The sequence below is a fragment of the Polyodon spathula genome, chromosome 6, assembly GCF_017654505.1.
Source record: "Polyodon spathula isolate WHYD16114869_AA chromosome 6, ASM1765450v1, whole genome shotgun sequence".
Lineage (NCBI taxonomy): Eukaryota > Metazoa > Chordata > Actinopteri > Acipenseriformes > Polyodontidae > Polyodon > Polyodon spathula.
This window is the reverse complement of record NC_054539.1, coordinates 18894335-18908896: the sequence shown is the minus strand read 5'-3', so window position 1 is coordinate 18908896 and position 14562 is coordinate 18894335. Positions and strand designations below refer to the sequence as shown.

At 35.9% G+C, this 14562-nt stretch overlaps 2 protein-coding genes across 20 annotated transcripts in view; one reads left to right on the top strand and one right to left on the bottom strand.

The window, feature by feature from the left end:
• syne1a (spectrin repeat containing, nuclear envelope 1a) overlaps window positions 1-1879 on the top strand; it is a 182778-nt gene extending 180899 nt beyond the window's left edge. For 16 of the 18 annotated variants that reach the window (XM_041252397.1, XM_041252410.1, XM_041252413.1 and 13 more), the window contains one exon: window positions 910-1879. In XM_041252397.1, the coding sequence (XP_041108331.1) occupies window positions 910-1153 (244 nt within the window). In that variant the 3' untranslated portion in view covers window positions 1154-1879. The remainder of the gene's footprint in view (window positions 1-909) is intronic. The other 2 variants (XM_041252408.1, XM_041252407.1) reach the window with 1 other exon arrangement.
• Window positions 1880-1980: 101 nt separating this feature from the next.
• esr1 (estrogen receptor 1) overlaps window positions 1981-14562 on the bottom strand; it is a 33300-nt gene continuing 20718 nt past the window's right edge. For both annotated transcript variants that reach the window (XM_041252414.1, XM_041252415.1), the window contains 5 exons: window positions 11998-12136; window positions 9961-10094; window positions 8990-9022; window positions 6284-6467; window positions 1981-6015 (listed from right to left, as the gene is read on the bottom strand). In XM_041252414.1, coding sequence (XP_041108348.1) covers window positions 5874-6015; window positions 6284-6467; window positions 8990-9022; window positions 9961-10094; window positions 11998-12136 — 632 coding nt within the window. In that variant the 3' untranslated portion in view covers window positions 1981-5873. The remainder of the gene's footprint in view (window positions 6016-6283; window positions 6468-8989; window positions 9023-9960; window positions 10095-11997; window positions 12137-14562) is intronic.

Genomic DNA, 14562 nt, shown 5'->3' with positions numbered 1-14562 from the left:
TGACATTTTAATTACAAATGGTGCATCAGTGTATAACAGTGCTCAGTGAGGGACCTGGCTGGAAGGTTAAAACAGGACAGGAATGGCTCACCAGCAGTTTGATGTCCCTGATTTCTATGGGTAGTGTTCATAACCAGTTCAGCTTAATTTTCAGTTGACTTTCAAGGTCAATATATACATATTAAAGAACTGTGGCTGGAAGGGATAAACTGAAGTTCTGACAAACAAAGTTCAGTGCAAGATCACACAACACTGCATTTATAAATACGACTCTAATAGTTTGTATCAACTTAGACACTTAAACACCACAGTGAAATATCATTCATGGTTTAATATAGATTAGACATATTTTATCATTGGGATGTAGTTCTTTGACCAAGAAACATTTTGTGTGTTCAAAATTCAGTCTTGAAAATTCCCTATAGCATGTAGAGTATGTATTGAAAATGTACTCTAGTTTGAAAGTGTAAAAACCAGGTATTCTTGAAGCCTCATCCGTCAACAGAATTTTGAGATGCACTCGTGTCTTTTATTTAAAAAATAATGCTAGATCAGAACACTTTAAGTGACACGATATTACACTGTAATTACACATGAAATTGTAAATTACAGTGTAACTATGTCATGTGTTACTCCCAGATACTAAGGGTTCAGGCCCTTGTCCAGGTGCAGGTTGGTCACTGTAAGTTCAATCCAAGCCTATGCCTCATGTTTTGTATAGCATAGACTAAGATCTGAACTTAGACTTAATTCCTCAGGATTTGAGACTAAACATGTTTAGCAGGTCAGGGATAGACACCAGACATTGCTTTTACCAGTTAATAACCTTAACAACAAGCGTTGTTTGCTCAGAAATGCTTCTAAATATGGATGCACTCTCTTGTTTTGACTTTTTTTTTTTTTAAATAGGTCTCACAGAAGAGGTGGATCAGGTTCTTCCCATTCTGAGGTGCAGCGCACTCGGCGTTCCCAGTCCTTCTTCCTTCGGGTGCTCAGAGCAGCTCTGCCGCTCCAGCTGCTGCTTCTCTTACTGATTGGCTTAGCCTGCCTGGTGCCAATGACAGAGGAGGACTACAGCTGCACCCTGTCCAATAACTTTGCCAGGTCCTTTCACCCAATGTTGAGATACACCAACGGCCCCCCTCCAATATGAAATGCTGATTAAAAATTGACGTTTTTTTTTTTTTTATTAACAAGAACCACTAAGTTGGTGTCAATTTCAGTGGAGTGTATCTAAGTATGATGACATACTATTCATCATTACTTGATCTGCATAGTACAGTAAATGTGGCGCACTACACTGGCACAGAACAGGACAGTGGTAAATCAAAGAAAGTAGTCCTGTGACTGGCAGGGGGGAAATGAAATACCTGTTACCAAAAAATGATTGGTCTATTTACAGTTTAATAATACTGACGGTCTTTCAGTGCAAAGTACCACACTGGATTTACACTAGCTATTTTTGGTTACATTTTTATTTCTTTTTTTCAGCCAGTGCGTCAAGTACATTATTGTTACAACAGTATCCTAACAAGAAACAGTAAACTGTATTTGCAAATAAAAATTGGATTGTGTGTAATATAACATTTTAAATAGCTTATATAGCAATTTTTTTACATTATTTTTTTTTTGGCATGTCACTATAATCCTTGCTTTTAAACCAATCGTTGATAGTCGAATGCACAATGTGTAAATGTGACAGCAATTTCTATTGATGCTGATAACTGGATGTAAGAAATGAAATCACTGGTTGTGTAATGAAATGATTATTTGATGTAAAGCAAACAAATGTAAACAAGTTATTTATGTTTGTACAGTTTGCTATGGCTAACTTTTTTTAACTGTTTATTTGCCTTTAATATATTCATTCTAAAATCTACAAAATTGGTTGTGTTGATTTCTATCATGGAATATTTCTTCTCACATTCTTACCAAATTCAAGAGCCCAATGAGACACAGTATGCAAAGGGTGGGGCAAGTATTGTGGACTGAATATGGGGCTGTTTTGGCCGGGGCAACGTCCTGGGCAGGGGGACGGAGTGTAACTAGGTGCGAACTGGCAACCATGTGCACCACGATGCATTAACTCGTCTGCATTCTTGTTTATAGAGCTTTTAACCTCCTCTCATCTCACCGACAGGAGACGGGAAAGAATCTGTAATGGCACTGTATCACACAACACTGCCCACTACAGGAGCGTTGACCCCCCCTCAGAAGGGTGATGCCGCTGGAATGGATAAAAGAACTTCAGGACAATACTGTATTTAAGCAGTAGTTTAACCAGTTGTGATAACGAAGGGAGAATGTAAGAAACACAGATTGCCTTCAAGATATATATAAAGGTCAGTGTAAAAAGAACACACATCTTTTACTTTTGGCTGCAGTGACACTGGAAGAGAGCAGAGAGAGAGATCCAATACATTACTAATTTTGCATCTCCCATTTGCCCATTGAAGCAAGCATGAACACACTTGTTTATTGTGTTTTCAGAGACCTTGAGCTAAATCTCAACTAGCGTAGTTAGTCTAGCTAAGCCCGTATCTATCCCAGCAGAGGGAGCCATGTCTTTGGAACAATTTGCATTCATCTGCGTCATCTTTTTGTAAAACCATAGAAATGTAATTTTCTTTTTCAGTACACAAAGAAGGATTTCTCATGGTAAATACTATAATGGATGATGTGTTACCCCTGTGTAGTTATACACTGTAAATCTTAAATGTTGTGCAGGCAATACATACAATAGGCTCTTCCATTTTAAGCCACTTCCATTTGGAGTTAATTTCAACTTCACCAATTGGAAATAACAAGGCTGAAAATTATTTTGCAACTTTTATTTTTTCCACTTTAGTTCATCAATTTAAAACACGTTAAAATCTACATGCTATACCTGTTCTTTAAAATTGAGGTCGTTTTCTTTTACAAAGATGCCAAGAACACAGTTTTCCCCAGCAAATTTAGCACAAAGCAAAAAACTGCTGTTTCACACCAAAGTGCACTAGCAATAAAAAAGAATATCACAATATCTTTCATACTTTTTAAAGAGGTTGTGCACAACAATAGATAGTGCATTGTATAAGGTAAGAAAGCAGTGTAATACAACTAGGTAGTTAGGTAGTATTAATACTCAGTAGTGAGCACAAGACTTGCATTTTGTACAACACTTAAGCTAATTAAGGCATGATTCCATGTATTGATCGGCTTTATCGTTATTATCTGCTTACAGCTGTGACAGCAGCTTCTAATTGTTGACGAAGCAAAAGCAAGGTCTTAGGACACATTTTGTTTTAGGTTTTAACCTTCATGAGTCACCAGTGGCATCATACAGTTCTAGAAAACACAGGCTTTATTTGTCCACAACATATTCAGGGATTTGATTACAGTTCCTACTGTATAAAAAAGACAGATAGAAAGTTACAGGTTTTAATCATTTTCTGATGATCTACTAACATCCTGTTGTAAACTACACCAGCAGCTGGCTTACTCATAATCAGCCACTCTTTAACTAGCATACCAGTTCTGACCAACTTCCTTTCCACTGTTGCCCACTTATGGTATTCTATATCTGTTGCTTAGAGTCTTCTGGTTAACACCAAAGGGCTCCACAGCACTTTTCAATGCTTTATTTCCTCACCCTATACATTTCAATATTATGTTCTACTCCAGAACAAGCAAAGCAACCTGATTAGAAATGGATTACTCTGAAAACCGTGCAATATTGATCATACTATACCTCTACCTATATGCACAGATTTCTTAGGCAGAACATTTGCCTCACTGAGCTATGATCCTTATACAAGAATGTGTATTGTAATCACTAGTTGAGAAAAACTGTAATAGCCAGAAAAAAATGTTAATTAATTCCAAGTTGTTACATATAATTTTTTGCTAAAGGACACGCTGACAACACTAAGCCTTTTTGTCAAAAAAAAGTTGAAAATGTAGCAATAATGCAAATTCATACGAAGAACGGGGAGGTTAAATACAGTAGGGCAGCTTTCCATTTTTTAAAACATAATAAAGAAAAGATTATTGAAAAATACATAAGTGGCTCATGGTACAACATCATTGTGAATAACACAATATAAATGTGGTTATTTGTCTTGACATTTTAGATGCACTTAATTAGGTATTCTTTTGTTTCCTCTACATTATTTCACATAATAAATCTATTTGTTAGCTAGTTAAATTCCTACACCTTTTTCTAATGCCAATTTTAATATTAATATTTCATATTTCACGAAAAAGAATAAAGGCACTTTTCAAGAGCCCAGGTCTGTCTGTAATTGGAGCCTGATTGATTATGGGTTATTAATCTCACCAATGTAAACTATGTCTGAATAGTGTACAGAAATCTAGGTAGTCTAAGACTTAAAAACTTTTTCATTGGTTAGCAAATTAGCAAAAAAATATATATTTAGCTGTCTATTTACAGGTGACCAATACAATTTAACAGTAAGGTGCATAACATTATTGGGTATACAATTCTTATCAGAAGCAAATCAAAAGGCCCATGAAATATTTAATATTGAATGTGGTCAAAACCAGAAGGGGGGTGATATGCGTTTTGACAGGAGCCGACCTTAGAGCCTTTTTGTTATAAACTGTAATGGTAGTTTATAATCATTTCTTGTATATATTACCTTAATTTGGTAGCAATTCGCCATTGGAATTTACTGAAGTCATTACCATGGTTTAATATGTATGCTCTTTAAAGTGTCACCTTTTTAATGGTCCCATCATTTAAAACAGAAAGATCAGTTGCAATTCTATTCATTATTAAGTGAGTAATGCAATTTCAGGGGCATCCCTACAACATTTATATATTTTAAAAATTATTTGGTTTTGTTTGTCTTAAATGCTGGTCATTTTCCAAGAGTACTCATCCAATCAAAGCTTTACAGTAGAGGTGCACAGCTCCAGTCCTTCCACAACAGGTGTCAGTGGTTATCGATTAAATAATCAAGGGTTTAATACAGAGTGAAATAATTAAGGGTATGGATGTAGCAAAAATCTAGGCTAGAATGCCGTCCTAGATGGGCAGCACTGCTTTCCAGCATGTTATTGTCATAGAGATTATGAGATAACTATCCAGTGTCATAAATGTGGGAGAAGTGGAAAAACTAGCAATACCCCAATAATTTTATTTTCTTTTGTTTATATCGGTGGGCCTGTCTATCCATGATAATGTTATCCCTGCAAATTACAAATGAACATTTCACATTGAAATGTAGACTCTATCATCAATTTATTTATGACTGTAATTCCAATGTTCTCATAGTTATGTCCTAAAGTTGTTAATATGTTACTAAAATGTAGAGATTCCCTTTGAATGTATTGATAAATGGAAAACAGCCAGTCACCAAGTAAACTCTATGGTGCCCAAGGTAAACTGCTCCTGGTGCAAAAGTGGCTATAGAGCCTAAATCCCTTTCTGGTTTGCATCATATTCTATGCACTAATAATGCACTTTACTAAAAGTGTGAACTAGCAGTTGCAATGACCACATTGGTTGTCATACTTGGGTCTGATTTTCTTAATGAGCAAGTATTCCATTTCCTAAACGCAGCACTGCTAGCCTAAAATTCCAGTTAATTGAAATTAAATATAGGATCCAGACTTCCATTAAAGAAGCTGATCTTTGCAAAACCCTCATTGATTCAAAGGCATTGGTTGTGAATCTGAAACACTAACACAAAAGGACCATGAGCCATTTTTTGTCGAGAGACAATTTTGCCAGTTTAAGTGCCAAAGTGTGCTTATTCCAGTGATGATAAGGCTAAAGAAATGCGGGCCCCTGCTGTGAGAGTAGGTAGCATGCTGTTGAGGTTCAAGCCTGCAATTCTCATAGATATGTGTGCAAATTCATCCCGTGGTCACTTGTCAACTTGTTGCTTTTCTGGCTCACTGTTCCCTGGGCAATGAAGTCGGTGCGCATCCAGCATCTCCAGCAGCAAATCATAGGGAGGGACTATGTTCTTGCACTTCATGGTGTACAGGTGCTCCATGCCTTTGATGCTGTTACAAAAAGTCAACATTAAAAAACAACTTAATTTTAATAAATAAAACCAAGCCTGGGCTTAGATACAATACATTAATTTAAGTGTCTTGAACTTCCTAGCCCTCATAAAACACTGTATGACAGGCTCTTGAAACAAAGTGGCTAAAAATTGCAGCAACTAATGCAAAACAACTCAAAACAGCTGCTCCTATTTGTAACTCAGTATGTACCGCATGGGATTGGTGATGTCTCATAGAGGAAGTGCTGTTAGTTTCGTATGCTCACCTCATGTGGCGGACGTGTGAGAGAAGAAGGAGGAGCTGGGCTTGTCTTCTGGACTGTTGTTGTGGAGGTAGGCCTGATTTGGCGATGACATGGATAAGAGCATCTGTGATTTTATCCAGTAATTGCTGAATGGTCTGGCTGTCATTCAGAGTCTCCATGGAGCTGGAGATAAAGGGAAAGGCACCTGGAAATTTGAAACAGGAAAGAAAATTTATTTTCTAGCACTTGTTACACTGTGGAAGTTCAAAAGAAAGCTTTCAAGACTGACTTGTAAGACTTGTTTGTAAAAACCTCTTCTCTGCATCACAAACTAACACAAGGAAACAAGCTATGCCTAGTTGACTCACTATTTACAATTCATTATATTATCAAGCAACAAACTGTAAAACTGCAACATGAGATTTTAAATCACTAAATCAATGTAGGTAAAAAATATAAAGTGCTCACTAGTCTCAGTGTGGTACTTTCTCAATCAAAGATTGATACAGTAGACATTAGACATATAAAATCCTCAAATCTATTTTGTAACCAATTCCAACAGATCTTCTAGAATAGAACACCAGCGAAGAAGTGTCATAAAATTTAATAATTAGTCAGGTAACAGGCAGTAATGCAAAAAATAGCCACATTTGGGGGACAGCTCAAGGACCAGTGCTCTGAAGTAAAAAGACATAGTAAAAGTGTGTCCCCATTGGTGTTGAAAGGGTTAATCTGCAAAGCAGGGTGAGCTTACACTCAGTGGCATGCGGGACAGAATGTGGGGGGCATCCCTTGGTTAGGGAGGGGGAGTTATAATGGGCATTGTTGGTTATTGGTGTGGCTAGGCTGTGGTCAGCTGTAGGAGACACAGGGGTCGGTGTACTAAAGTGTTGTGCCTGTCGCAATACTCGCAAACTAATTGCAAACGAGTCGGAAGCCTATTGAGAAATTTACTAAACAAGCACAATGCTATTAGCTACTTTTTAGGGAATGCTTTGCAGCAACAGTTTTTATTAGCCCCTATCCATGGCCACTGTGATTCCAAGAAGGAGACATCACCTTCAGCAAGAACAGGCGATTTGTGGGATGAGAAGAGAAAGGGTATTTCTTACCCGCATTACCCTCCTCGATTTAAATGAAGACCAAATGAACCAGAAGTACAGGCTCATCAGGCACAAAATTTTTGAGCTGCTGTCTGATTTCAAAGAGGACCTGGAGCCTGTCACCAGAGAAGCCATGCTATCCCTGCAGTGGTCAAACTATTGTCCACCCTGCACTACCTTGCCTCTGGGTCCTTTTAGGGGACCGTGGCAGCTGTTGTTGGCATTTCCCAGTCCTCTTCCACTCATGTGCTGCCAGTTGTGCATTTTTTAGACAAACACCCAAATACCTGTTTTTCCTAAAAGCCAGGTGTACTTACAAACCTTTTAAACAAATTTATATTCCCCAATGTGTTGGGAGAAATAGATTGCACACATGTGCCGCTAACCCCTCCAGCTCATTCTGAGCATCTGTATAAAAATAGGAAACACGTCTATTCTATTAAGTGCAAGGTGGTTTGTAATTGTGCACAATTTAGAACTGTACCACTGACTAACTTATATAAAAACTGACAGTATACATTTGGCTTATAGGCTACTCGCGATAATACGAATTAGTGGTATAATGCAAAATGTGTTGCTGGTCCCTTGAAATTCGTATTAACGAGAATTGACTGTCCTCCTGCAAGTTTCAAAACTTGTCAGTCTGACATCATGATCTATTTTGTGTTAATTGTAGGATGAAAATAATAATTATTTTATTTTGTGTTACCAGTAGCCTACTGCAAGCTAAAGTAAAAACAAAGTGCGCTAGGTATTAATTTTATTGTACTACTGCACTGTATACAGTGTGGGCCTACTGTACAGATTTGTATTTTTTACATAATGCCATGTGTAGCCTTAGCCTACCCAAAACACATTAATGTAACTTCAGGACAATTTATTTATTTATACATTTAAAATACATTGATCACTGTAGATGTATGTGTGTGATTATGAAATGTTTTTTGATAGAAATACATTTTTTATTTGGGGGTTGAAGGTGGGGGTCCCCACTATAGACTCTGACAACATGTATACTTTATGAACTGTCGCAATGAAAATGCTAATTGTGGTATGTTTTTGTTGCAACTGGCCCATCTTAGTACATCTACGCCACAGTTTTTCTGTATTGGAGCGTTAAAAGCTAAATAGTTCATTGCAATTTTGAAAATAGAAATGTGGTCCCAATTTTTATTCACAGACAACCCTGTTGCTTCAATATGGATAACCATGCCATTGTACAGTAAACCGTTGTGTAAAATAATTTCCCAGTCATTTATTATTTCTATAATAGGAACACGAGGCTCAGAAGCCGATCGCTTTTTTGCATTTTGTTTAAGATTATTTGTTAAATTACTAGAAATTGTGTATTTTTCTTTTTGTTTTATTAAAAAAATGGTTAACTAAATGCCTGTCCTTAATCGGTTATCTGTGATATAATAAGCTAGGCTGCCAATACTTTTGTCTGTGGCTGTAAGTTATATATAAAGCTGCCAATATTTATGCTTTGGTTTACATTTTGAACAATTTCTGGTGCCATGTCAAGAGCTGCCATTTGATTAATGATTATTATCGTATTATTAATATTATTAATAATGCATTATTTCATTATTGTACTTTTTCTCAATTTTAAAGTATGACTCACTTGACTGATGCCCACTTGAATCGATCTTCAAAACTGCAAAACATTAAATGATAACTGTTACGTTTACTCAGTTGTGAAGCTGGAAATTCATCATCTACCAAAACCAAATGATCTCAATACTCTGCACTAAAAACAGCTAGACTGATTACATTTGAGTCACAGAGTAAAAGAGTTCTCTGCGGGCAGACAGACAGTAATTTTGTTTTGCTAAAACATCTCATAAGCATGGTGGCCTTGGTGCTGCAGACAGACTGTCGCCATGGTATGCAAAGACGATTTAGAAGTTATAAAGGTAACAAAATATATTGAATCCTAGAGCCACTAATATGCTACACAATGGTTGTTTTCTTTGAACAGTTTTCTATATATTTCAGGCATCTCTCAAGTGTAGGCAATGTGTTAAATTCTGACTTTTAGTTAATTGTCTATGTATTGTATTTTTTTTATTTTTTTTTATTGCCAGCTTGGCATGATTCCTGGTAAATTGTCCACTAAGACAAGAACTGTTATAAAAAATATCTGAAGTTCTTGGTCAAACAACAGTTACAATAATGGTTCTCTCTCTCTCTCTCTCTCTCTCTCTCTCTCTCTCTCTCTCTCTCTCTCTCTCGCTCTCTCGCTCTCTCTCTGTATTTTTGTACTGTAAGTTTTATCTGTAATATACTACTATATATAACTTTCTATTCTATTCCTGCATAACTGCTTGATGAGCAATCAGGATAAAATAAAACATTGTTCTAGTACAGGCTATGATATTTCTTTTCCCTAGGTTCAATAGCATGTTATAGCATATCGAATAAAAATTAAATTTAACTGCACAAACTGTTCTCATTTTTGAAACCTGAGATTTTAATTTTTTTTTTTTTTTTTTTTAATTTGATCACAAAGAAGAACATGATTTTCTCATTACTGTCTAACATCTGACAAATTGTATGTCTTTGGTAATATGCCTTAGCACTTAATAACCTCACCAGAGTTTAACAGGATGATAGCCTTGAGGCACATGTATTCTTCATTTTTGAGTTTCAGAGTAAAAAAACGAGACGTGGTGGCGATGAGCATGTCGAACATCTCCATCATTCCTTCCACACAGCTTCCTTCATTTCTTTAGAAAAGAGGGGAGAAATTATTATCATCTACTCAAACTAACATCCTTTAAAATTCCCAGGATATGTGTTAATCAGCAACAGTGGTTTTTACAAAGTAAATAAGCAAACAACACCACATTGTGTGTCACCACTTCTTCCGTACACTAGGCAGGTGAATAAATCAGCTTATATAATTGATGTAATTGTTGATTGCCCAACTAATCAATGACCCAGTTTCCTCTATTCCTATCACATTCTCACATCGCTGCAATGAAGTGGATCAGAGAGACCATTTTCCATAATTTATTTACCAAGCATCATCATAATAAGATGTGTGCTTTTGAAGGTACAAATGTTATCATTTGGACAGCCAATCAGTTCACTACATGTCATGAAAATAGACAGACCAATTTCCAAAAATATCGCATCATTATCACAACCAACATAAGTAGGTCACCATGATCTACTATAGATTCTAATACTCGCAAGAACTAAATCCATCAAGGACAGTTAATGGATGTCCATATCAAGTATAATTACAATTGGATGACTGATTCACTATACATCATATATATATATATATATATATATATAATCCCCCAAAGGACAGTACTAAAATGCATTAAGGAAAAATGAGAAAAATGAGAATCAGACAATGAATGAATATCTAAATACATACAAAAAAAAAAGCAAAAATCCCAAATGCATGGTAGCCACAGTACAGTATAAATAAAAGAACCTCATCAGCTGTTCTTCTCAAAAGTCATGGACATGGATCAGAATCTAGTGTTTACTGAGGAGATGAGAGGCACAGAGAGTGCAGTACAGACTGTACCTGCACAACGTATATATTATTCAGAGATATGATTCATTCAATCATATCCTCCTCCAAGGTTTTTTTTTTAAAACACTCCTGGGAGCAAACCTAACCTTTTAGTTTGCAGAGAAAGAAACTAGTTTAATTAAATAATACAGAGCGGCTGACATTGCCAGTTTGAAAAAAAGGTGTTCTACTGTATTTCTTATACTCCATACATCTAATCTATTTCATTGGTCTAATTATACCTTAGTTAGAAAACATTAAAAACAAATACAGTGCTGTAAACCTTAAACATTAAAAATGGAACATACTATACTATATAAAGTAATTACTTTGTATTAAAGAGCTAAGACATTCACAGTTCCCAGTATTTATTATGTAGTTTGTTCTCCCCTTCCTATGAATGCACTCTCTACCATCAGCTACTATTTGTTCAGTAGCCAGATCTTCTCGCTCCACATCATTCTAAATAATATTTGTAACAGAGCTTTACATAAGAAAAAAATATGCAAATTAGATTTAGATTCGATATGTTGAGGCAACTGCAGTGCACCAAATCATTGTAGGTTAAAGGGTTAAATGTTTTATAATTTTGTTGGAGAAAGTAAACACACACCTCCCTTATGTTGGCATAATTCAAGGAACAACAAACAAACTCTTTAAGCTGAGCAAAGTGTAACAGTGTTGTCAGGAACAGATTTGTCTGGCAAAAAAGCTATCTGGGAATGGCAAATAGGACAAATGCAATTACTGTAACTATTCAGTAAATAGAGAATATTTAGTGTGAACAGCATGTTAGAGACAGCTTGATCATTACAAAGGTTTGGATGCTGTATATTCAAGAAGGGGGTTATATATCCCATTATACAATGGTATTATATTGTCTTGGGGAGGTAAAAAGTAAAATTGCTTCCCCAACCCCATTCATACCAACAGGGCTAGCATGCTAAATTGAATGCTACTTCTCGTCAGATCTTGGTAGCAATCCCTGAATGTTTTATCTGCTTTGTTTTCATGCACTGTCTGTTTGCTAGGTCTGTTTTTTTTTATTTATTATAGATGTTTAGTCAAATTATTTTAACTGTGTAACATTTACCAACCTGTCAAAGGCCAGGTCTGGGGCGAAAATTAACTTCCCAGGGGATTCCACAGAGCGCCAGACAAGACCGATCATTAGGATTTCTAACCAAGAGCATTCCAGCAGCTGTACCTGGTCATGGAGCGACAAATCCACAAACCCTGAAAAACACAACAGCAAAACATTAAGAAAGACACGGAGCACAGGAAAATATGCACAGAAGAAAAAATAAATGAGTTGAAGTCATTGGGCCCTCAGCTTAATTTGGTTAAACAGTCATTGACTAAAGGATTGATGTATAGTACACTCATTTCACATAAGAAGAGAACACAAAAACATAATAAGAAAATGTACAAATAAGAGGAGGCCAATCAGCCCATTCGGCCAATCAATCCTTGTCTGGTTCCTAGTAGTTGATTGAGCAGGTACAATGACTCATAAATCAGGTCAGGCCTTCTTATACAGCATTGCAAATGTATCAATTTTCAATCAATTTTACTTTTATATTGTGCTTTTCCTGTAAAACATCTCAAAGCGCTGACCTTGCAGACTCTAAGCAGGAAAATGGAGATTCAAGTTAATAATGTTAAGTTAAAATAGTATGTGCTTGTTATTGTTTTGGTTTTGGAATTAATTTGGTCTCCATTGTAGCAAAATGTAAAAAAGTTCATAATAGCTCATGGATGGAGTCCAGCTATGGAATGCTAAAACAGAAAGCTTACCTTTCTGTCAACAGACTTTCATGAAAGTAGTAGTTCAACTTTCCACAAAACTAAACAGGAAAGGACCTGTACATGAAGCAGGTTTTGTTTTTTGGGTTTGGGTAAAATCCCTGTGGGTACCCAGCCAAGAGCCACAACTTGCCACAAGCAAGATTTCTTTTTGAAAAGCACAAACAGATTTTAATAAAATAGAAAATGGCCAAGATCAAACATACTTCATGAGGCTTCAGGAGACAACTGGGATACCAACAGTGATCAATCATTGCATACGTATTTGTCATGATCACAAATAGGTCTCTTATAAATTTAAAACATATTTCATACATTGTAATAAAATTACCCCTGGGAAGTACATTTTTTATTTTCACAAATAAGTGATGGCTCTGTCTACAGTGTACATTTAATCAACCATTTCCAGGAAAACTGCAAAGCATGAAGAATTAAAGCAAACAATAATTACCAGGCTAACTGATGACCCAGAAACACAGCATTTTCAGTTATACTATTTAGCATTTATTCTACTAAAATATTGGTACACAGCTTCTAATAAGCATTGGCATAAAAACAATATTGGGTATGCCTCTGCTCCAGCGCAAACATAAAATAACAGATGTTTCATAAAGAGAAAAAAACAACCAAGGTGCTTGAAGCCCTTATACAGCAATGGCCTCCTTGCTTGACGGCATAGGCATAATGCATGGAATGTACAACCTAGCTGGATATGCTATATGCTCAAAGCAGGAAATTCACATGGGCTAAATTCTCAATGCTATCCAAATCATCGTTACCACTTTTTTTTTTTTTTTTTTCCAGAGAAGAGACTTGCACCCAATAAAGTTACCAAACCAGAGATAAACAACTAAGACTTTTAACTCAGGAACTTGTTTTAGAATTAGTTTTATAATTGTATTGGTGTTTATTTCCTTTCATATACAAATTATGCTAATGACGATTTGAAGTAAATAACTTTAAGAATTGAGACAATTGTCTAAACGAGAAAAAAAGTGTGTTAAAGATTCAAAATAAACAACTCTACAATTTACTTTAAGAGATCTTATTTTTTCCTAGCCTAGGTTGTTCATTTCTAATTTTGTAACTGTAACTGTTTTTTACTTTTTTTAAAAGGTAGTAATGAAAATAATGTAAAAGCATTATATAATAACTGTATCAATATATAAAAACTGAAGAGTGCCAAGTTTTCTCAAAATTGGAAATAAGTGTTTCAAGGCCGCCACACAATGTCCTTGTCTTTAAATCACAGTGCAATAAGCCTACGGTTTACAACTCTACAAGGCTGTCTGTCGCCATAGGAAACTTAAAAGTCTTCTTTGTTTCAGGCAGGTCTTCCTTTTCCAGCATCAGTTAAATGGCAAGACTGAGTAGTCGTATGAATACAATCTCTTTGAAGTACATTCTGCTGTTTAACATTAGTTTTAATGCTATGTAGCTGGGCATTTCATTAGGTGTTCCTTACAGCATGTATAACTTTTAAATGTTTGTAACAGGACGTGCTTGAATTATTTTCATTCTGGACTCGTCGTGCCATGCAGCAACTATGGGCTTCCAGAACTTAAGCTGTGTTTTATCTACAAATGATATGGTAGATCAGAATTTATGAAGCCTGTGGTATCTAAATTATTTTCTCATCCTGCTGGAATTAAAATTCCTTGGCAATTATTATAGCTGCTAGAACTCGAACTCCCTCCTATGAAGCAGTATGCCAAAAATGTAACATGTGTTGATTAGTGGATTCTTTGATCAATGTTTTGGGATTGTATCTGTTAAAATGTCCCATTATCTCATGGAGATATTTCCATAGAAAAAAACTCATCAAATCCCAAACCATTGACTTTCTATTACAAAGT